The 24,560-nt window shown below is 42.5% G+C and overlaps 1 protein-coding gene across 5 annotated transcripts in view; it reads left to right on the top strand.

Moving 5' to 3' along the window:
• LOC124033389 (kinesin-like protein KIF21A) overlaps positions 1 to 24,560 on the top strand; it is a 63,120-nt gene that overhangs the window by 13,909 nt on the left and 24,651 nt on the right. For 3 of the 5 annotated variants that reach the window (XM_046345423.1, XM_046345437.1, XM_046345416.1), the window contains exons 2-15: positions 10,468 to 10,690; positions 13,616 to 13,798; positions 15,444 to 15,593; positions 15,741 to 15,872; positions 18,239 to 18,442; positions 18,778 to 18,893; positions 19,151 to 19,346; positions 20,166 to 20,355; positions 20,529 to 20,592; positions 20,680 to 20,877; positions 21,122 to 21,181; positions 21,615 to 21,702; positions 21,819 to 21,921; positions 23,002 to 23,190. In XM_046345423.1, coding sequence (XP_046201379.1) covers positions 10,468 to 10,690; positions 13,616 to 13,798; positions 15,444 to 15,593; positions 15,741 to 15,872; positions 18,239 to 18,442; positions 18,778 to 18,893; positions 19,151 to 19,346; positions 20,166 to 20,355; positions 20,529 to 20,592; positions 20,680 to 20,877; positions 21,122 to 21,181; positions 21,615 to 21,702; positions 21,819 to 21,921; positions 23,002 to 23,190 — 2,096 coding nt within the window. The remainder of the gene's footprint in view (positions 1 to 10,467; positions 10,691 to 13,615; positions 13,799 to 15,443; positions 15,594 to 15,740; positions 15,873 to 18,238; positions 18,443 to 18,777; positions 18,894 to 19,150; positions 19,347 to 20,165; positions 20,356 to 20,528; positions 20,593 to 20,679; positions 20,878 to 21,121; positions 21,182 to 21,614; positions 21,703 to 21,818; positions 21,922 to 23,001; positions 23,191 to 24,560) is intronic. The other 2 variants (XM_046345442.1, XM_046345431.1) reach the window with 1 other exon arrangement.

The following is a 24,560-nucleotide window of genomic DNA, read 5'->3' as shown; positions in this document are numbered from 1 at the left end:
TTGATAAAGGGGGTGATACGGCCTATACGTTGTTGTGACATAGGGTGATATGGCCTATACGTTGTTGTTTTGATAAAGGGGGTGATATGGCCTATACGTTGTTGTTTTGATAAAGGGGGTGATATGGCCTATACGTTGTTGTTGTTGTTGTTTTGATAAAGGGGGTGATACGGCCTATACGTTGTTGTGACATAGGGTGATATGGCCTATACGTTGTTGTTTTGATAAAGTGGGTGATATGGCCTATACGTTGTTGTTGTTGTTGTTTTGATAAAGGGGGTGATACGGCCTATACGTTGTTGTGACATAGGGTGATATGGCCTATACGTTGTTGTTGTTGTTTTGATAAAGGGGGTGATATGGCCTATACGTTGTTGTTGTTGTTTTGATAAAGGGGGTGATATGGCCTATACGTTGTTGTTGTTGTTTTGATAAAGGGGGTGATACGGCCTATATGTTGTTGTTGTTGTTGTTTTGATAAAGGGGGTGATACGGCCTATACGTTGTTGTTGTTGTTTTGATAAAGGGGGTGATATGGCCTATACGTTGTTGTTGTTGTTTTGATAAAGGGGGTGATACGGCCTATACGTTGTTGTGACATAGGGTGATATGGTCTATACGTTGTTGTGACATAGGGTGATATGGTCTATACGTGGTTGTGACATAGGGTGATATGGTCTATACGTTGTTGTGACATAGGGTGATATGGTCTATACGTGGTTGTGACATAGGGTGATATGGTCTATACGTGGTTGTGTCAGAGGGGATACGGTCTATTTGATAATTTTTCCCTTTTATATGTATATCATAGACAGGCCATTCAGACCTTTCACTAACTGAAATCTGCCACAAACAAGCAAACAGACACAGACTTTGATCTGCACCACTATTTTGTCCCCTTGTTGTTGTTTCCAAATGTCACTCACCAAGACATACTAACTCAAGTATTCTCATAATCAAGTAGATTAGATTAGAGACACGCTAAAGATGCCTCTAAAGGATGATGCCGAGGATGTCTGTCTCCTGTCTACCTCAAGGCTACGTGACGCCAACCAATGGACCCTCGTCAAATGTAGTGCACTATATAGGGAATAGGGTGTCATTCGACTGGTTTAGTGGCATCATGATATCCTGCTGGGATGGGATTATTCTATTAATGTCCACTTCCATTACCAGTCACCATGGCAACCTCTTCCCTTCTTTGAAGCCTCCCACCGCAACACAAAGAACGTACAGTAGGCCTACACTGCAGACTGTGAGACAGCAGACACTGTCCTTCAAACACACATTAAGTCTTTTAAACTGTGAAGGTGTAAATTGAGGCACGTTAATGTTGAAAACGAATTAGGGTTAAACAGAGCTCACTTTCAGGAACCCCAGTTTCCCTCCATAGTGGATAAAAGGACGTGGCTGCAGGTCTTTATCCAGCATCAAAGCTTGGACTAAAGCTTGGCTCTGATACTACACATACTGGCACAGTCTCATACATATGTGTGTGGGCATGCGAGCAAGTGTTTGTGTGAGAAACGCACAGTAGAGCTCCTCAGAGCCCCCAATAGAACTCCAGGTATTTTTGCTAGGTACCGTTAGCTGACGACAGTCGGCTGTACGTCTGCAAATACTCGGGTATTTTTCATCCTATAGCTCGTTCTCCATCTTCTTTTTAAATGGTGAGCCAACATGTTTTCAGCACTTATTTCCATGACTGATCATCTCGTTTTATAATGCTCTCTCTTGTCTATCTGCATCAGACATCTAGTTAGCAATATGTTTGGAACATCAAATCGCAAAACAAATTGCAGTATTGACAATACACAGAATTGTGAGAATCGCAATACATATCGTATCGGCATCTAAGTATCATGGTAATGTCGTATTGTGAGGTTCCCCGTCACAGTTTCCTTTTCTTTGTTCGGCCACACGCTATGAAGGCTCCAGAAATATGACGTTGTACACAATTGTGCACAATTTTCTGGACCCGTTTTGGCTCGTGAGCATTACTTTCAAAACTACTGGCTGAAATTAGATAAAACCTTTAATAGAGGCTCAATCACTTTATTTCACTGGTTTTAAAATACATTTTGTATGCCTTTTTTAAATAAATGTTTTATTTTATTTGACTAGGCATGTCAGTTAAGAACAAATTCTTATTTACAATAAAGGCCTACCCCGGCGACACTGGGGCAATTGTGCACCGCCCTATGTGACTCCCAATCACGGCCGGATGTGATGTAGCCTGGATTCGAACCAGGGACTGTAGTGACACCTCTTATGCTGACATGCAGTGCCTTAGACCACTGCACCACTCGGGGGTATGTACAGTATTAAAGTATATCAGGATTTAATTCTGTGTTGAAACCTTGAAGAATTCATAAAAAATACAAAAAGACATTGGCAAAGATGTTCAAAAATCAACTTTTCTTTATCTTGCCCCCCAACCCAAACTGAGAAGGCTCACTATACATGGGAGGGGATAGGAGGATCACTACATATTTGGGAGAGACCATGTGCCCTGGGGAGAGAGGGGTGGAGAACAAATTTTTGTAACGGTAGGATTACATGGCAAATTAGTATGTTAAACTGCCTGAAACAAAGACATCCCTTGTGGTAATGGAATAGGATTAGCTCTCTAGAGTGTGCAGGAAATCTTCAATTGGTAGAAAGGGGAGGTTCTGAGACTGGCATGTCAGCAAATGGATTTCATTCTGGGCTTAACACCTGTGTGCTTAATACATTATGACAGCCTTAAATGACAAGGAGGAACGAATTTGAGGTTAAAAAGTTTGATAACGTGTTGGCTCCTTTTTCTCTCTTCAACCAAATCAAAAGAGGCTTAAACCTAAAAGTTTATTTTAAATAGTTTAAATAGTTTGAATTTGTGTATTTGTGTATTACATCATGTCACGCAAACAGATTTTGAGTGAATTTAAAGCTAGGCCAATGTTACTGTTGCTATTGTTTTATACAGTTATACTATAGAAATATTATTTTTGAATGATATATAAATATTTGTCTCCAAGTATCGATTTGTAAATTAAATACGTTTTTATTTTCTACTGTAGGTAGAGTTAGCTAGCTCTAGTCGGCTGTACTGTACCTGTGCTAAATCTCCAGTATTTTTTCATCTAATAGCTTGTTCTCCATTTTAAATAGTGAGCCTGTTTTCAGCACTTTTATTTCCATGACTGATCAGAACTCGTTAGGTCATGCTCTCTCGTCTCTCTGCAGCAGACACACTCAGTATACAAAACATTAAGAACAGCTGCTCTTTCCGTGACAGACTGACCAGGGGAAAGCCATGATCCCTTATTGATATCACCTGTTAAATCTATGTCAATCAGTGAAGATGAAAGGAAGGAGTCAGGTTTTAAGCCTTGAGACAACTGAGACGTGGATTATGTATCTGTGCCATTCAGAGGATGAATGGACAAGACAAAAGATTGTCTTTGAATAGGGCATGGGTAGTAGATGCTAGGCACACTGGTTTGTGTCAAGAACTACAATGCTGCTGGGTTTGTCACAGTCAACAGTTTCCCGTGTGTGTCAAGAATGGTGGTGGGGGGCACATAAGTATCGTGATAATTAGAGGTCGACCGATTTAATCGGAATGGCCGATTTTTAATTAGGGCTGATTTCAAGTTTTCATAACAATTGGAAATCTGTATTTTTTTTTACACCTTTATTTAAGTCAATTAAGAACACATTCTTATTTTCAATGACTGCCTAGGAACTGCCTTGTTCAGGGGCAGAACAACAGATTTTTACCCTGTCAGCTCGGGGATTCAATCTTGCAACCTTACAGTTAACTAGTCCAACGCTCTAACCACCTGCCTCTCATTGCACTCCACGAGGAGACGGCCTGTTACGCGAATGCAGTAAGCCAAGGTAAGTTGCTAGAAGTTGCATTAAACTTAACTTATAAAAAACAATCAATAAATCATAATCACGAGTTAACTCCACATGGTTGATGATATTACGAGTTTATCTAGCGTGTCCTGCGTTGCATATAATCGATGTGGTGCGTATTCGCGAAAAAGGACTGTCGTTGCTCCAATGTGTACCTAACCATAAACATCAATGCCATCACCACCTGGAGGCGGCCCGTCAGGAAGTCCAGTACCCAGTTGCACAGGGCGGGGTCGAGACCCAGGGTCTCGAGCTTGATGACGAGCTTGGAGGGCACTGTGGTGTTAAATGCCGAGCTGTAGTCAATGAACAGCATTCTCACATAGGTATTCCTCTTGTCCAGATGGGTTAGGGCAGTGTGGTTGAGATTGCATCGTCTGTGGACCTATTTGGGCGGTAAGCAAATTGGAGTGGGTCTAGGGTGTTAGGTAGGGTGGAGGTGATATGGTCCCTGACTAGTCTCTCAAAGCACTTCATGATCCCGGAAGTGAGTGCTACGGGGCGGTAGTCGTTTAGCTCAGTTACCTTAGCTTTCTTGGGAACAGGAACAATGGTGGCCCTCTTGAAGCATGTGGGAACAACAGACTGGAATAGGGATTGATTGAATATGTCCGTAAACACACCAGCCAGCTGGTCTGCGCATGCTCTGAGGGCGCGGCTGGGGATGCCGTCTGGGCCTGCAGCCTTGCGAGGGTTGACACGTTTAAATGTTTTCCTCACGTCGGCTGCAGTGAAGGAGAGTCCGCATGTTTTAGTTGCGGGCCGTGTCAGTGGCACTGTACTGTCCTCAAAGCGGGCAAAAAAGTTATTTAGTCTGCCTGGGAGCAAGACATCCTGGTCCGTGATGGGGCTGGTTTTCTTTTTGTAATCCGTGATTGACTGTAGACCCTGCCACCTACCTCTTGTGTTTGAGTCGTTGAATTGAGATTCTACTTTGTCTCTATACTGACGCTTAGCTTGTTTGATTGCCTTGCGGAGGGAATAGTTACACTGTTTGTATTCAGTCATGTTTCCGGTCACCTTGCCCTGATTAAAAGCAGTGGTTCGGGCTTTAAGTTTCACACGAATGCTGCCATCAATCTACGGTTTCTGGTTTGGGAATGTTTTAATCGTTGCTATGGGAACGACATCTTCAACGCACGTTCTAATGAACTCGCTCACCGAATCAGCGTATTCGTCAATGTTGTTGTCTGATGCAATACGAAACATATCTCAGTCCACGTGATGGAAGCAGTCTTGGAGTGTGGAATCAGATTGGTCGGACCAGTGTTGAACAGACCTCAGCACGGGAGCTTCTTGTTTTAGTTTCTGTCTGTAGGCAGGGATCAACAAAATGGAGTCGTGGTCAGCTTTTCCGAAAGGAGGGCGGGGCAGGGCCTTATATGCGTCGCGGAAGTTAGAATAGCAGTGATCCAAGGTTTTTCCAGCCCTGGTTGCGCAATCGATATGCTGATAAAATTTAGGGAGTCTTATTTTCAGATTAGCCTTGTTAAAATCCCCAGCTACAATCAATGCAGCCTCCGAATAAATGAATTTCAGCTTGCAAAGAGTCAAATAGAGTTCGTTCAGAGCCATCGATGTGTCTGCTTGGGGGGGGGAATATGCTGGGAATAGGCTGTGATTATAATCGAAGAGAATTCTCTTGGTAGATAATGCGGTCGACATTTGATTGTGAGGAATTCTAAATCAGGTGAACAGAAGGACTTGAGTACCTGTATGTTGTTATGATCACACACTCTTCTTACCAGAAAGATGTTTGTTTCTGTCTGCGCGATGCGTGGAGAAACTAGCTGGCTGCACCGACTCCGATAGCGTCTCTCCAGTGAGCCATGTTACCATGAAGCAAAGAACGTTACAGTCTCTCATGTCCCTCTGGAATGCTACCCTTGCTCGGATATCATCAACCTTGTTGTCAAGAGACTGATGTGCCCGTCTCCGGAGTCTGACCAGAAGACCGCTCCGTTTCCCCCTTTTACGAAGTCGTTTTTTTTGGTCGCCGGCTGGGATCCATTCTGTTGTCCTGGGTGAAAGGCAGAACACAGGATCCGCTTCGCGAAAGTCATATTCTTGGTCGTACTAATGGTGAGTTGACGCTGCTCTTATGTTCAGTAGTTCTTCTCGACTGTATGTAATGAAACCTAAGATGACCTGGGGTACCAATGTAAGAAATAACAAAAAAAAAATGCATAGTTTCCTAGGAAACATCTCTGTCGGCGCCTGAAGGGGGAGGAGAGGAGAGGGACGGAAGCTATGCTGTTACACTGGCAATACTAAAGTGCCTATAAGAACATCCACTAGTCAAAGGTATATGAAATACAAATGGTATAATAGAGAGAGATAGTCCTATAATATCTACAACCTAAAACTTCTTACCTGGGAATATTGAAGACTCATGTTAAAAGGAACCACCAGCTTTCATATGTTCTCATGTTCTGAGCAAGGAACTTAAACATTAGCTTTCTTACATGGCACATATTGCATTTTTACTTTCTTCTCCAACACTTTGTTTTTGCATTATTTAAACCAAATTGAACATATTTCATTATTTGGGGCTAAATTGATTTTATTGATATTAAGGTAAAAGAAAAGTGTTCATTCAGTATTGTTGTAATTGTCATTATTACAAATAAGTAAATAAAAATCGGCCGATTAATCGGTATCAAGTTTTTTTTGTTGGTCCTCTAATAATCGGTATCGGCGTTGAAAAACCATAATCGCCTCTAGTGATAATATCTTATGGTGAGGACCCTGACAATTCCCAGCCCTAACTGTTGCCCCCGCTCACTGTCTTCTCTGCCATGTTGTCAAATATGGATGACTCTACAGAATCCTAATACTTCTTTAACTGTTTGTTTTTATTTCACAGTAGAACTAGCTCCTAGAATCATAACCATTTAATTTATCTGGCCTACTGGTTGATGTTCTGCTGACCTTGTTTACCCCACTGTCTATTTCATGCAGGCTTATAAAACAGGAGTGTTTGGCATTGGTCTTCCACCCCTGCCTTGTACCATGTCATAACCCTGTGTTACTGTTATCTAGCGGACATCCCATGACCTTCAGGCAGGGCTTATCTCTTCTCCCATCCCTACGTCTCTCCATCCGTCCCTCTGTCCAGCAAGCTGTGTAATCCTGTAGTAGGTTTGGTCGTTGGGGGTAATGGTGGGATCCAGTGTCACACAGACACAGTGAGTGCACTGTGCACCAACCACAACATTGTTCTCTGTGCCCACAGGGGACAATACAGTCCTTATATTCACGCAGGAAGGCAGGCCCACTGCCAGGTGCCTTTCTTAGCCGTTAGTTTGACCGTAACAGTGGGGTCCTTTTACCAGAGGAGTTGTGTACACTAAGAATAAACGTCTCCCATTTGTGTAAAATGGCTGGCAGAAGATACAAGATACTAGAAGCTGTTACAATATATTGTCAACACTGTATTAGACCTGAATGCAGTGGTATGGTACAGGCAGCATATGTAAACGCACAACTGTATGTATTTACCTTCTATATCTTTAGCTCTTTATCTGCAATCACATTGTTTCTCTTGCCCTCTAGCACAGTCTCTCTTTCTCTCTGGATTTGACATCAGGTTTAATAATCCAGGGCCAGTTGGCCAGCTATCAGGAGGGAATTATAGACATTCAGCATTGGGGCATCTCTAGCTCACACTCGTACTCCACACACTCACACACACTCAGTCTCACACACACAAATGCGTACAGTGACATCAGTAAGTATTCATACATTTGACTTATTCCACATTTTGTTGTTACAGTCTAAAATCAAAATTGATAAAAATAGATTTACACAAAACATGTTTTTAGACTTTTTTCTCCAATGTATTGAAAAGTATCTAATTCACACCCCTTTGCTATGACACTCCACATGAAGCTCTGGTGCATCCAATTCCCCTAATCATCCTTGATGTCACTACAACTTGACTGGAGTCCACCTGTGGCCAAGTTGATTGTTTGGACATGATTTAGAAAGTAACACACCTGTCTAAATATGGTCCAACAGTTGACCGTGCATGTCAGAGCAGAAACTATACCATGAAGTCCCAGGAACTATCCGTCGATCTCAGAGATATAATTGTGATGAGGCATATATTTGGGGAAGGGTATAAAACCATTTCTAGGGTGTTGAAAGCACTTTGGGAAATTGAAAAAATATGGAACTACCCATGCTGTCCGACCAAACTGAGCAATCGGGCAAGAAGGACCTTTGGTCAGGGGAGGTGACCAATGACCACTTTGACAGAACTACAGAGTTCCTTGGCTGAGATGGGAGAACCTGCCAGAAGGACAACAGTCTCTACAGCACTTAACCAATCTGGGATTTATGGGAGAGTGGCCAGATGGAAGCCACGCCTGAGAAAAAGGCACATGACAGCAAGACTGGAGTTTGCAAAAAGGCACGTGAAAGACGTAAGTATAAGGCAAAAGATTCTGTTGTCAGATGAGACAAACATTTTACTCTTTGGCCTGAATGCAAAGCTGTAGAAAACCAGGCACAGCTCATCACCTGTTTAACACGGGGCGGCAGGTAGCCTAGTGGTTAGAGCTTTGGACTAGTAACCGAAAGGTTGCAAGTTCGGATCCCTGAGCTGACAAGGTAAAAATCTGTCGTTCTGTCCCTGAAAAAGGCAGTTTACCCACTGTTTCTAGGCCATCATTGAAAACAAGAATTTGTTATTAACTGACTTACCTAGTTAAATTAAGATTTTTTTTAAAGCACCATCCATACTGTGAAGCATGGTGGTGGCAGCATCATGCTATGGGGATGCTTTTCAGCAGAAGAGACTATAGGAACAATGAATGGAGCCAAATAACGGCACATTTTTGATGAGAACCTGCTTCAGAGTGCAAACGACCTTCGACTGGGGCAAAGATTTACATTCCAGCAGGACAACGACCCCAAGCATACAGCCAAAGCAACACTGAAATGGCTTCAGTACAAGAATGTGAAAGTCCTTGAGTGGCCCAGCCAAAGCCCAGACTTGAATCCCATTGAAAATCTACGCACTCCATCTAATTTAAGAGTTTGAGATAATCTGCAAGGAAGAATGGGAGAAAATACCAAAATTCAGATGTGCAAAGCTGATACAGACATGAGATACTTCTGTATTTCATTTTCAATAAATGTGCAAAATGTTCCAAAAACATCATGTTTTCACTTTGTCATGGGGTGTTGCGTGTAGATGTGTGAGAATTTGTTTTATTGAATCCATTTTGAAATCAGGCTGTAACAACGAACTCTGGAATAAGTCTAGGGATATGAATACTTTCTGAAGGCACTGTGTTAAGCCAGCAGGCATGTTTTAGGAGTCTTGGGTTATAGATTCGGGGTAGCGTTATGACCTAACGTATGAGCTAATGCTTTAGGCCAGGGATGGGCAACTGGCGGCCCACGGACCCAATTATTTTTTGTGGGGGGCAACTCAGTCGGGGTCTAAACTTAGAATAATAGGTGCAATTTCAAAATGTGGTTGTGCATCAGCAGTCACTCAATGTCAGCAAAACATTTTAGATTGGTAAGTTAGTCTAGCGGACATCTATCTAAACTTGTAGTAAGCATGGTCGAATTACCAATTGGGGGGGGGGGGGGGGCATTGATAATCAGTTATCATACTTAAAACTGCAAACATTTGCCACCATCCTATGGCAAAATGTGTAGAAATGCAGCAAACTTGCTTTTTTTGAGAAGGCAACATTTTTCTACGCCCCCATGGCAAAATGTTCAGAATTGCAGGAAATGAACTAAAGAAAGTTGCCCAAATCCTGCTTTAGCCCGACCGGTTACTGTATACTTCCTGTTGCTAGACTGGCCTTTTCGTAGACTTGTAAGTAATATGCCATTGTTAACTCCTTGTTTGAAGTGTACATTTTAATATTACAACAACTTAAATCAACAGTGGTGCTGTACGTATTGAACACTTACTAAAAACAGCATTACGTTTACATACAGTGCATTTGGAAACTATTCAGACCACATTACCTTTTTCCACATTTTGTCATGTTAGACTTATTCAAAAAATGGATTAAATTGTTTGTTTACCTCAATGTATACAATGCCACATAATAATAAAAAAACAGGAATATCACATTTACATAAGAATGTGCAAAGCTGTCAGGGCAAATGGTGGCTCGATTGGAGAATCTCAAATATATTTTGATTTGTTTAACACTTTTTTTGGTTACTACATGATTCCGTACGTGGTATTTCATAGTTTTGATGCCATCACTATTATTCTACAATGTAGATAATAGTAAAAAATAAAAACCCTTGAATGAGTAGGTTGAGTCCAAACTTTTGAAGGGGTACTGTATATAAATTAGCAAACATTTCAAAAAACCTTTTTTTGCTTTGTAATTATAGAGTATTGTGTGTAAATTGAGAGAGAAAAATATTGCATCCAGTTTAGAATAAGGCGGTAATGTAACAATTAGGAAAAAGTTAAGGGGTCTGAATATTTTCCAAATGTACTGTAGGTTTTAGGCCAATTACAGTATGTTTGTCGCTTGTTGACTGAATGACATTGTTTCTCTCTATCTCCCCCAGGATTCGTCCTCAACTGGCCCGGGAGAAGATCGAGGGATGTCACATCTGTACATTTGTGACCCCAGGGGAGCCCCAGGTGATGCTGGGTAAAGACAAGGCCTTTACTTACGACTATGTGTTCGACATGGACTCCTGTCAGGACAGCATCTACGCTAGCTGCACTGAGAAGCTGATCGAGGGCTGCTTCGAAGGATACAATGCCACCATTTTTGCTTATGGCCAGGCAAGTCTCTACACAGCCCTGTCTCGACTGACACCTGGGGCTCCGGAGTCACAAAGTGTTGATATTTGGGTTGAAGGACAGAACTCTTGCCCAGGGGTCAAATGACCTGGGAAAACTCTGGGCCCTATCTACAGTATGCAGTAGGCTAAAGCAGTTATTCCAGCCATATTCCACTAGTTTGCACTGTGCCTGACATTGTAAGGCTGGTATTTGTGTAATGTAAAACTTCTGTTTGATCAGGACTCAAAGACTGAACTGGTATAATAATCCTGTGTCCTGAAAACCCATTGACCCCTCCAATATTCTTTATATGTATATATTCAGGATTTTTGTTGAATGCTTTTTAGCTCTTGGAGTGCTTATATAGTTTTTATTAGAGGTCGACCGATTATGATCTTTCAACTCCGATACCGATTATTGGAGGACCCCAAAAAAGCTGCTACCGATTAATCGGCCTATTTATTTATTTATTTGTAATAATGACAATTACAACAATACTGAATGAACACTTTTCTTTTACCTTAATATTAATAAAAATCAATTTAGCCCCAAATAATGAAATATGTTCAATTTGGTTTAAATAATGCAAAAACAAAGTGTTGGAGAAGAAAGTAAAAGTGCAATATGTGCCATGTAAGAAAGGTAATATTTATGTTCCTTGCTCAGAACATGAGAACATATGAAAGCTAGTGGTTCCTTTTAACATGTGTCTTCAATATTCCCAGGTAATAAGTTTGAGGTTGTAATTATTCTAAGAATTATAGGACTATTTCTCTCTATTATACCATTTGTATTTCATATACCTTTGACTATTGGATGTTCTTATAGGCACTTTAGTATTGCCAGTGTAACAGTATAGCTTCCGTCCCTCTCCTCGCCCCTACCTGGGCTCGAACCAGGAACACATCGATAACAGCCACCCTCGAAGCAACGTTACCCATCGCTCCACAAAAGCCGCGCCCCTTGCAGAGCAAGTGGAACAACTACTCTAAGTTTCAGAGCAAGTGACGTCACCGATTTGAAACACTATTAGCGTGCACCCCGCTAACTAGCTAGCCATTTCACATCAGTTACACCAGCCTAATGTCGGGAGTTGATAGGCTTGAAGTCATAAACAGCTCAATGCTTGAAGCACAGCGAAGAGCTGCTGTCAAACGCACCAAAGTGTTGTTTGAATGAATGCTTACGAGCCTGCTGCTGCCTAACATCGTTCAGTCAGACTGCTCTATCAAATATCAAATCACAGACTTAATTATAACACAATAACACACAGAAATACGAGCCTTTGGTCATTATGGTCAAAACTGAAACTATCATTTCGAAAATAAAACGGTTATTCTTTCAGTGAAATACAGAACCGTTCCGTATTTTGCCACCCGTATCTAACGGGTGGCATCCCTAAGTCTAAATATTGCTGTTACATTGTACAACCTTCAATGTTATGTCATAATTATGTACAGTTCTGGCAAATTAATTACAGTCTTTGTTAGGAATAAATGGACTTCACACAGTTCACAACGAGCCAGGCGGCCCAAACTGCTGCATATACCCTGACTGCTTGCACGGAACGCAAGAGGAGTGACACAATTTCCCTAATTATAAGAAATTCATGTTAGCAGGCAATATTAACTAAATATGCAGGTTTAAAACTATATACTTGTGTTTTGATTTTAAAGAAAGGCATTGATGTTTATGGTTAGGTTTGGTGCAACGACAGTGCTAAATCATCACCCGTTTGGCGAAGTAGGCTGTGATTCGATGAGAAATTAACAGGCACCGCATCGATTATATGCAACGCAGGACACGCTAGATAAACTAGTAATATCATCAACCATGTATAGTTAATTAGTGATTGTTAAAGATTTGATTGTTTTTTATAAGATAAGTTTAATGCTAGATAGCAACTTACCTTGTCTTCTTGCTGCCCTCGTGTAACAGGTAGTCAGCCTGCCACTCAGGCAGGGTATTAAATTGCAAAAAAAAAACAATTCGGCCAAATCGGTGTCCAAAAATACCGATTTCCGATTGTTATGAACCTGAAATCGGCCCTAGTTAATCGGCCATTCCGATTAATCGGCCGACCTCTAGTTTTTACAAAAGGTTTCTGAGAGTATTGGAGGTGCTTCTGTCATTGCAAGCCCTCACAAAGCTCTCTGAATCTGTAGTAGCACCACTAAAGCACACACTATCCCTCTCCCTCTCTTTTCCTATTCAACAGTTCTTACTCCTCATGCAGTTTGGCGGCTGAGCCTCTCTCTCTCTGTCATAGGGGCTTCCTAGAACTAAAGTCTGTTTGATGGGAGGGGATTTCAATGCTGGTGGGTCTTAAGTGATGCAGTTAAGTAGGCCTGCACAACTCTTAAGATATTCATTAATGTTTTTATGTGAACTCCTCCCCCCCCCACCCATCTGTTCCACACCACCACTGCTGCAGTGACTGGTGACCTACTTCTTGTCTGTCTCTCTACCATACTGTACAGTGGTTGGCCCTGGCTCTCGGTCGCCTGGTTCAGTTTTACCCTGTGTTTTTACTAGAGACATTTGGTAGGATATGTGTCTGTCTAGTCTGTGCTGGACTAATTCATCTTTAACACAGTCCCAACAGTTTGACCCAGTCAGCAGAATCCTGGGGTTCTTCCCACTTCGTTACAAGCACAGCAGATTGAAATGAAACTTCAATTAATTAAGTTGCATAAATTAATCTCATTATCTCTCTCCTTGCTCATCCCCTCCCCCATTCCCCCCTCCTTTCCTCGTCCTTATTTTGCTCCCTCCTCCTCCTCTCCCCCTTCCTCCTCTTTCCATTCCTGCTCTTCTCTCATCCTCCCCTCTTTCTCTCCCCCTCTCTCTTGTCTGCCACCCCATCTTATCCTCCTTTTTTCTTCCCCTTTTCTGTCCTTCATCTTCCTCTTCCTCCTCCTATAGACGGGGTCAGGTAAGACCTACACCATGGGTACAGGGTTTGATGTTAATATCGGGGAAGAGGAGCTGGGGATCATACCCCGGGCGGTCAGCCACCTCTTCAGGGGCATCGAGGAGCGCCAGCAGGCCGCTAAAGAGCAGGGACGACCCATTCCTGAGTTTAAGATCAACGCACAGTTCCTGGAGGTATGGACTACGGAGACACAGAGGCAGGGAATATAGGTAACATTCTACTTGTAAATATGTTATAGAGTGAGCTAGGGACAAAACCACACTCTCCGACACAGAGGATTACTTCAAATAATAATAATACATCAACCGTAGGCTGGCGCTACGTAAGCCTGACATGGCTGTTTGTGTATTATTTTAGGTAATCCTCTGTGTCTGAGAGTGTGGTTATGTCTCTTAACCTCACTCTATAACATATTTACCAGTAGAATGGGGTTCTTGTAACCAAGAACCCCAGGATTACGTAGCGCCAGTGTCAGTCTGTGTTGACACGGCACAATTTAACTAGCTCCCATCTCTAGTCTCCTACACACGTTTCTCAGACTGTTGACAGTGGACAGCTGTCAGCGGATGGGAGCAGGTTTGTTAGGGTCACGGTTTGGGGTGGCAAGGGTTAACACGGGATGACTGCACAGTTGTGTTTGCTTGTCATACTGACAGAAGCCTCATGAGGACAGACTTAGTCTGCTCCTTTTTATGACAGAGTAACATATTGTATTTGTCATAGAAATAGAGTTAGTAGAAAGGATTTGGCCGGAAAATCAACAGGATTTTGCTAAATCTACCCAATATTGTAAGCAATGATCACTCCAGCCGCCTCAGAACAGTGAATGGGAATGTCCATTCTACCAATACTAATTCTATGTCTGAGTTACCACAGAGAAAACAAACGGATCGATTATCAGCACAAACAAATAACTCACTGTTTAAATGCACACATTAAAGGGATACTTCGTAATTTTCGCCCTTTTATCTACTTCCCCAGAAATCAAATGAACTTTGGATGACATTTTTATGTCTCTGTGTGCAGTTTGAAGGAAGTTTCTATCTAGCACTAGCACAATTGCTAACTAGGGTTAGCACAATGACTGGAAGTCTATGGCTATCTGCTAGCATGCTATTGGCGGCCATTTAAAATATCTACATATTTTGGCATAACAGTATTAGCATTTAGCAGCTTTAAAACTTATACTCTACCATAATACATGGAAAACCAGATGGGGGACGTTTTGTTTGCATCTTAGGTTTATCCCACATAGCCTCTTATAACAACCAGAGATGGGAATGACTATAGAAATGGGTAACACCTCATTTGGGTACTCTATCAGTAGCATGTGGACTGGCAACAGGAAGTTCAACAAATCAACCAAAAGAAATGTTGTTACTTGTTCACCCCCCTTCCATAAAACTAGGCACTGGCAGAGCTATTTATTTAGAATATATACTGCTCTGGACCTTAGCCACTAGGACCTTCGCCACTAACACTAAGCTACTGTCGTAGAAAGGTCATTCTTGCTGCCTCCCGAGTGGCGCAGCGGTCTAAGGCACTGCATCACATTGCTTGAGGTGTCACTACAGACTCGGGTTCGATCCCAGGCTGGCCGTGATTGGGAGACCCATTTGGTCCCAGCGTTGTCCGGCTGTCTGTCTCTCTCTATAACATAATCAGATGTGATTTTGCATAGTTGTGATCTCAGAACTCTGGCATAGGATATAAACATACTGTTAGAAGGTGTGATATTTCCATATAATTTCACAGTGCTGAATTCAGAACGGTAACAGATAAGAGTGTAATATTGTATTTCTGTATGTCCTGGTTAAGCTTTACAATGAGGAGGTGCTGGATCTGTTTGACTCTACACGGGACCTGGAAGCTCGGACGCAGAAATCCCACATAAAAATCCACGAGGACGCTAATGGAGGAATCTACACAGTAGGGGTGACCACACGGACGGTAGCCTCCGAGGCAGAGGTGTGTGCATTGGGATGTATAGTCTGGGGGTTCAGAAGAAATGTATGGCTGTGTACATACAATGTAGGACTTTAAAAACAGGAATAACACTGGACATGTTACCGCATAAAAGATCATTTACAATCTCGTCTCTGTCTCCTCACCCAGATGATGCAGTGTCTGAAGCTGGGTGCTCTGTGTCGAACCACCGCCAGCACCCAGATGAATGTCCAGAGCTCCCGTTCTCATGCCATCTTCACCATTCACCTGTGCCAAGTCAGAGTCTGTGCATCCGACAATGTACGTACAAAAGCAGATTATTCATTGACCCGAGGGCCCGTCCCTTTGTCTTTCCAACTCCTATCTTATTCCGGATCTACTCTTTTGTTGCTATGAGGCGACTCCTGTCACGTGTTACGGCACTGTTACGACATGCTATGACAGTGACTGGAGTTACTCCTAACCTTGACATTTTACAGAAATCATATAGCCACTCAGCTGCTCCTACGCTATCATGTTTTATTATGCTAGTTTAATGTGAATGACATCGATAGAAAGTAGAGGTCGACCGACATCGGCATGGCTGATTAATTAGTGCCAATTGAAAGTTTTCATAACAATCGGTAATCAGCCTTTTTGGACGCCGATTACATTCCAATCTATGAGGATACTGCTTGGCAGGCTGACCACCTGTTAGGGCAGGCTGACCACCTGTTACGGCAGGCTGACCACCTGTTACGGCAGGCTGACCACCTGTTACGTGAGTGCAGCATCAAAAGGACCTTGTGGCTGCAGTGAGCCAAGGTAAGTTGCCAGCTAGCATTAAACTTATCTTATAAAAAACAATCAATCTTCACATAAATCACTAGTTAACTACACATGGTTGATGATATTACTAGATTAACTAGCTTGTCCTGCGTTGCATATAATCAATGCGGTGCCTGTTAATTTATCATAGCCTACTTCAACTTGTAATGATTTAACAAAAGCGCATTCGCGAAAAAGCACATTCGTTGCACAAATTGACCTAACCATAAACATCAATGCCTTTCTTAAAATCAATACACAGAAGTATATATTTTTTTAACTACATATTTAGTTAAAATAAATGCATATTAGCAGGCAATATTAAACTAGGGAAATTGTGTTACTTCTCTTGCGTTCAGTGCCAGCAGAGTCCAGTTATATGCAACAGTTTGGGCCGCCTGGCTCGTTGCAAACTGTGTTTCTTCCTAACAAAGACCGTAATTAATTTGCCAGAATTTAACATAATTATGACATAACATTGAAGGTTGTGCAATGTAGCAGCAATATTTAGACTTTAAGAACATCCAATAGTCAAAGGTATATGAAATACAAATGGTATAGAGAGAGATAGTCAACGCGTCATAATTCCTATAATAACCTCAACCTAAAACTTCTTAACTGGGAATATTGAAGAACTGGGAATATTGAACCACCAGCTGTCATATGTTCTGAGCAAGGAACTTAAACATTAGTTCTTTTACATGGCACATATTGCACTTTTACTTTCTTCAGCAACACTGTTTTAGCATTATTTAAAGCAAATTGAACATATTTCATTATTTATTTGAGACTAAATAAATAAAATCTATTATATTAAGTTTAAATAAAATAAATTAAAATTAATTGTTCATTCAGTATTGTTGTAATTGTCATTTGTTTGACTTTTTGTTTTTTTGTAGGCTCTTGCAGATCTGTGTTTGTCGTTTTAATTAAGTGTTTTTGTTGTCTTACTGTCAATCATGTTTTTATATCCAGTACCTTCAGAAAGTATTCAAAACCCTTGAATTATTCCACATTTTGTTGTTACAGCCATCTACACACAATACCCCATATTGACAAAGTGAAAACCTGTTTTCAGACATTTTTGCACCTTTTATTGAAAATGAAATACAGAAATATCTAATTTAATTTCGTACGATTTAATCCTCTTTTTTTTGGTCCTCCAATAATCATTATTGCCGTTGAAAAGTCATAATCAGTCGACCTCTAACAGAAAGTGCTCTTATTACTGACATTCTATGTTTATGGTACTGACATTCTATGTTTATGGTACTGGCATTCTATGTTTATGGTACTGGCATTCTATGTTTATGGTACTGGCATTCTATGTTTGTGGTACTGGTATTCTATGTTTGTGGTACTGGCATTCTATGTTTGTGGTACTGGCATTCTATGTTTGTGGTACTGGCATTCTATGTTTGTGGTACTGGCATTCTATGTTTGTGGTACTGGCATTCTATGTTTGTGGTACTGGCATTCTATGTTTGTGGTACTGGCATTCTATGTTTGTGGTACTGGCATTCTATGTTTGTGGTACTGGCATTCTATGTTTGTGGTACTGGCATTCTATGTTTGTGGTACTGGCATTCTAAGTTACATTACACTAATGGCATGGACAGTGCTTTTGACTTGTGGTACTGAAACAAAGGCATCCATCTTGGTGTTATTTACATGTACACTTTGATCATTTAGCCAATGCTCTTATCCAGAGCGACTTACATTAGCAATTAGGGTTAAGTGTCGTGCTGAAGGGCACATTGACCGATTCTTCACCTAGTCGACTTCACCTAAACTTTTGCTTTCTGGCCCAATGCACTTATCCTCTAAGCTATCTGCTGCCTGTTATTTCTACCTCACAGAAAGACAACAACGAGACAGACAACAACGAGACAGACAACATCGAGACTGACAACAGGATTGCTAACGGCAACTCAGAGATGGAAGAGTATGAGACACTGACTGCCAAGTTTCACTTTGTGGACCTGGCCGGTTCTGAAAGGCTGAAGAGAACCGGTGCTACAGGAGACCGAGCTAAGGAGGGAATCTCCATCAACTGTGGACTGGTGAGAGTTTGGCTGTGGCTCAAATGGACCCTATTCCCTATAGTAGTATGTAGCTTCTGACCCATCCTTTCCCTAACACACTATAGGGATCTGGTCAAAATACAATATAGGAATATTATATCATGTCAGATGAGTCCTTTAAAAAGAGGCAGCATTTTATTTCTGAACCTTAAAGAGCCATCTAGTGGTTAAAAGCAGTACCTTGCAAATACTGTGAAGTCGTGACAGCCCAGTATGAACACAAGTAGACTCCTGGAATGAGAATCTTTCTGAAAATACCTTTCAATGTCAGCTTTTCTGAGTTGTGTTTTTTGGTCAACTCTTCCAAACTGCAGCTTGCTCTGGGGAATGTAATTAGTGCTTTGGGAGACAGGAGCAAGCGATCCACGCACGTGCCCTACAGAGACTCCAAACTCACCCGGCTCCTACAGGACTCTCTAGGTGGAAACAGGTCTGTTTGCCATTGGTCTGGCCTTTCTGCCTCTCTCTATAAGCATTGTTGTCATAGTAATCTGGTATGATGTGCGTGTCAAACTAAATGCATTTTGTCAATCAATACAAATTGTACATATTAAGAGTCAGCTTTGAGTTGACAGTCTGTTTCTTGTTTAGCTCACTTGTCATTGGCTTGCCAAGGCAAAGCTGTTATGTTGTTGAATGCATACAGTGAGGAACCCATGTTAATTTGAATTCTCCCATTACCCTCAGCCAAACGATGATGATAGCCTGCATCAGTCCGTCTGACCGGGACTTCATGGAGACTCTGAACGCCTTGAAGTACGCTAACAGAGCCAGGAACATTAAGAACAAGGTGATGGTGAACCAGGACAAGGCCTCCCAGCAGATCTCTGCTCTCAGGACAGAAATCGCCAGGCTACAGATGGAACTGATAGAGTACAGGACCGTAAGAGAGAGGGATGAATGGAGGGAGGGATGGGGAGGGAGGGATAAGGGGTTGGAGGGGGGAAGAGGGGGATGGAGTGATGGAGATGTGGGGAGGGAGGGAGAGAGAGAGATGAGGGAAGGACGGGGGAGGTATGAAGGGATGGGAGAGGGGAGTGGAGTGATGGGGAGAGAGGGGGATAGGGAGGGGGAGATGGGATGGGAAGGGAGGGAAGGGAGAGGGAGGGATAGGGGTGGAGGGGGATGGGGATTGAGAGCGATGGGGAGGGAGGGAGAGCGATGGGGAAGGGGGAGAGCGAGAGAGATGGGGGGAGGGAGAGAGATGGGGGAGAGAGAGATGGAGGGAGGGGGAGAGGGAAAGAGATGGGGAGGGAGAGAGCGATGGGGAGGGAGGGAGAGAGAGAAAAATGGGGGGAGGGGGAGAGTGAGAGATGGGGAGGGAGGGGGAGAGAGAACAATGGGGAGGGAGGGAGAGAGAACAATGGGGAGGGAGGGAGAGAGAACAATGGGGAGGGAGGGAGAGAGAGCAATGGGCAGGGAGGGGGAAGAGAGAGATGGGGAGGGAGAGGGAGCAAAATCATGTGATGCACTGACACTACATGACCAAAAGTGCGTGTTTTGTTGGGCCTAGTTAAGAGTTGAGGAAAGGGTCACACGTTGTGACACTGAGGGAGAGAGGCTGAGAGAGGGGGGGGTATGGATAGAGAGGAGTGAGAAAGTAAATTAGATGAGAAGAAAACGGAAGTATATGAAAAAGAGTCCGAAAATAATTTCCCCTTAGTGAATTATAATTATATCTAATCCCATTTTCCTCTGGTAGGGTAAGCGTATGGTGGGAGAGGATGGTATGGAGAGCATCAATGACATGGTCCATGAAAACACCATGCTGCAGACTGAGAACAGCAACCTGAGGATCAGGGTCAAAGCCATGCAGGAGACCATTGACGCCCAGAGGGCCAGACTCACACAGTACCTCAGTGACCAGGCCAACCAGGTCCTCGCCAGGGCAGGTGAGTGGGGTGTGTGTATGTCTCCTGTGAGAGATGAGGGAATGTGAGGTGTGGGTTTTCGAATGTGTCGATATGTCTGTGCCAATCCCCTCACGTCTTAAACAGTTCTTAAGTGTGTGTGTGTGTGTGTGTGTAAGTGTGTTTCCTAAGGTTTTCGTGTGTTGTTTATTCAGGTGAGGGCAGTGAAGAGATTGGGAACATGATCCGGAGCTATATCAAAGAGATAGAGGACCTCAGGTAAGTAAATGTCTCCTCTATATTAAGATTAATACCTTTCTTTTGTCATTTCAATTTGTCAATAAGCTTTACTGCCCCCCCCCCTAGGGCCAAACTCCTGGAAAGTGAGTCTATGAATGAAAACCTGCGTAAGAACCTGTCCCGTGCCTCCTCACGCCAGTCCTTCTACCCTGGAACCTTTTCCCCTGCCCTCCTGGCCCCCGAGAAGGAGGCCTCCGACATCATCGAGATGGCCAAGAAAGATCTGGAGAAACTCAAGAAGAAGGAGAGGAAGAAGAAGAAGAGGTAAAAAGAGATGGTGGTTATGGAACCAAATTAATTGTTTGCTTGTTTTGGAAAAAACAAACTCTACTACACTGGCAATTATTGTACAGTATATCCTCAATGTGTTGCCATGGTGAGTAACAGTTTGTTTCTCCCTATGACTTCTCTTCCTTCCAAATCTCTGTACTTCCTGATTTCTTTCCTTCCTTCGTTCCTTCCTTGTCACCTCTCTCCTGTGACCTTCGACCTTTACCTTTCCCTGAAGGCTCCAGCAGCTGCTGGAAGAGAGAGAGAGGGAGGAGCTTGTAGAGGAGGAGGATGGCAGGTTTGTCACAGGTTCCCCCTTCCCTTTACCACATTGCCACTCCCATCCCTCGCTTCTTCTAAACCGCCATTTTGTTTTGTTTAGCAGGCAGTTGACACACCAGAAGGAAAACTTCAGTTCTTTCTGTGCTCACTTGTTTGTTCACCCCGACTTGCTGATATGATGGAAACAATGCTATTGGTTCTGTTTTCATGCACCACCAATGGCCTTACGTCTAGCTTTTTTAACACCCTTTATTTTGGAAGATACTAAAAAAAACGGATTCCTTTACAGATAATTACTGTACTGTACTTTGTTTTGTGCTGCTGCATATTCTGTCATGCTATTATGCTTTCGGTTGTCTTTTTCCCCCTCTAGAAAATAAATACTATTGAACCTTTGGTCTGCTCAGTTCAATGTTCTCTCACCCTGTCTCTCTGTTCTCCCCGACTAGTGTCGTCAAGGAAGAAGTCCCCGACAATGACCAAGACCAAGGGATGGAAAAAGAGCTGACTGAGCGGTCCAATGACGAGCCTGAGATGGTATATTTGACAACCTATTAGTCCAATGATATCTCAGGATTAAGAGAAGTGTTTTTACCCACCCCATTTTGCTGACACTGGATCATTTTCTATTCTATTTTTATTTGTGACCTCAGGAGGGGAGTGACCATGAGGATGAGGAAGAGGAGGAGGAGGAAGAGGAGGAGATGGATGTGGAGGAGAGCTCTGATGATTCAGACTCTGAGTCAGATGAGAAAGGTAAAATAGCCAAATCGTAGAAATAGCATGTATAGAAGGGACATGGCTCTCCATGTTTGGGTCATTGAGTAGGGTTACATGCAATAATACGATTATTGTGGACAGTCCGATTAATATAATAGTTAGTTTAAAACGTGTACATGCTTTGCAAAAACAATTTCCCTAATAGACCTGTTTCCATGGACACATCTGAAATCAGGCTACCTGATGGGACTTAAATAAATGCAGAAAATCACCAATCAAAATAAACGTTCTACCACGGACATATAAAATGTGTATGTAAACTATTTCTAAGATGTATACTTTTAAGTTTTTCAGAACTCACTTTACCTGAGCTTAAGAGGGAGGCTGGTGCGACCCGGTGCTGTCACATACTCAGATCAAATACTTTGCTGGAACACCAATTTAAGCTTTTTACATGTATTAATAGTTTGAAACCAGGTGTTTTAATCAGCGTATACTTACTTTGATCATGACCTTACACTGATTTAAGATCAACAGAATAAGGTGTTTACATGACTAATTCCATAATCAGCCTACTGCCATAATCAGTTTAATATTGAATTATTAGTGTGCATGTAAATGAACTCATTGATTTGTTGTAAGACAAAAACCTTGGAGTGCTATCTATTTTAGAGACTCCCTGCAGCATCAAGGAACTAACATTCTTGCACAATGAGAAATTTGTTTCATTAACTTACCTGGTTGAATAAAGGCAATATGTTTTATTTTAAAGGGTGTGTAACAGCTACTGTAAAGTATATGCCACCATGTTTACTATACTTCAGCCAGAGAACTTCCAGGCGGACCTGGCCAACATCACTGTGTTGAGAACTACTAAATATGTCTGTCTATGTGAAACCCATGTGAATGTACTTCACCTACCAGAGAACTTCCAGGCGGATCTGGCCAACATCACTGTGTTGAGAACTACTAAATATGTCTGTCTATGTGAAACCCATGTGAATGTACTTCACCTACCAGAGAACTTCCAGGCAGACCTGGCCAACATCACTGTGTTGAGAACTACTAAATATGTCTGTCTATGTGAAACCCATGTGAATGTACTTCACCCACCAGAGAACTTCCAGGCAGACCTGGCCAACATCACGTGTGAGATCGCCATCAAGCAGAAGCTGATAGATGAACTGGAGAACAGCCAGCGCCGTCTGCACACGCTCAAACAGCAGTACGAACAGAAACTGATGATGCTGCAGAGCAAGATCAGAGACACACAGCTGGAGAGAGACCGGGTGCTGCACAACATGGGTAAGCGTTATCACGGTAGGAAGTGAAAAGTGTGACTGCTGCAGAGCTACGGGGTATGGCTAAGGCCGTCACTGGCTTCAGTTGACACTGTGAAGAGTTTTGATTTTGCTGTGGTTCTTTAGAACCAGTGACCTGAAAGAAAGCAATTGAACAGCTGGATTTTACTGGAGAGCTGGATTTTACTTTACCCCTTACTCTAACATACTTGATTCAGCTTATCACTTGAGGTTCTGGGGCTCAATTATCAATCGTGCGTGCATTTCTTAAAAAATTCCGCCGTACGTGGGGATTCTAGGATTTGCGTGCGAAAGTTGGATAAATTCCAATAATTTGTGGCGCATGCCAATCCTAGAATCTCCACGTACGCTAGAATTTAGTAAACAAGATATACGCAACATACAGTGCATTCGGAGAGTTTTCAGGCCCCTTCCCTTTTTCCACATTACAGCCTTATTCTAAAATTGATTTTTTAAATTTTTTATCCTCATTTAATCGACACACAATACCCCAGAATGACAAAGCAAAAACCGTTTTTTATACATTTTTGCAAATTTATTACAATTTTTTTTAAAGTATTTATATAAGTATTCAGACCATTTGCTATGAGACTTGAAATTGAGCTCCGTTGCATCCTGTTTCCATTGATCATCTCTGAGATGTGGACTCCAAGTTGTAGAAACATGTGGTAAATTCAATTGATTGGACATGATTTGGAAAGGCACACACCTGTCTACATAAGGTCCCACAGTTGACAGTACATGTCAGAGCAAAAACCAAGCCATGAGGTTGAAGGAATTGTCCGTAGAGCTCTGAGACAGGATTGTGTCGAGGCACCTGATCTGGGGAAGGGTAACAAAAAATGTCTGCATCATTGAAGGTCCCCAAGAACACAGTGGCCTCCATCGTTCTTAAATGGAAGAATTTTGGACCCACCAAGACTCTTCCTAGAGCTGGCTGCCTGGCCAAACTGAGCAATCGGGGGAGAAGGGCCTCGGTCAGGGAGGTGCCCAAGAACACGATGGTCACTCTGACAGAGCTCTAGAGTTCCTTTGTGTATATTGGAGAACCTTCCAGAATGACAACCATCTCTGCAGCACTCCACCAATCAGGCCTTTATGGTAGAGTGGCAATTTAGAAACCACTCCTCAGTAAAAGACACATGGCAGCCCGCTTGGAGTTTGCCAAAAGTCACCTAAAGACTCTCAGACCATGACAAAGTGTCATGTCTGGAGGAAACCTGGCACCATCCCTACGGTGAAGCATGGTGGTGGCAGCACCATGCTGTGGGGATGTTTTTCAGCGGCAGGGACTGGGAGTCTAGTCAGGATCAAGGGAAAGATGAACTGAGCAAAGTACAGAGAGATCCTTGA

The sequence above is a fragment of the Oncorhynchus gorbuscha genome, linkage group LG01 (genome assembly GCF_021184085.1).
Source record: "Oncorhynchus gorbuscha isolate QuinsamMale2020 ecotype Even-year linkage group LG01, OgorEven_v1.0, whole genome shotgun sequence".
Taxonomy (NCBI): domain Eukaryota; kingdom Metazoa; phylum Chordata; class Actinopteri; order Salmoniformes; family Salmonidae; genus Oncorhynchus; species Oncorhynchus gorbuscha.
The sequence above is the reverse complement of the archived record's forward strand: the minus strand, read 5'-3'. Positions and strand labels throughout refer to the sequence as shown.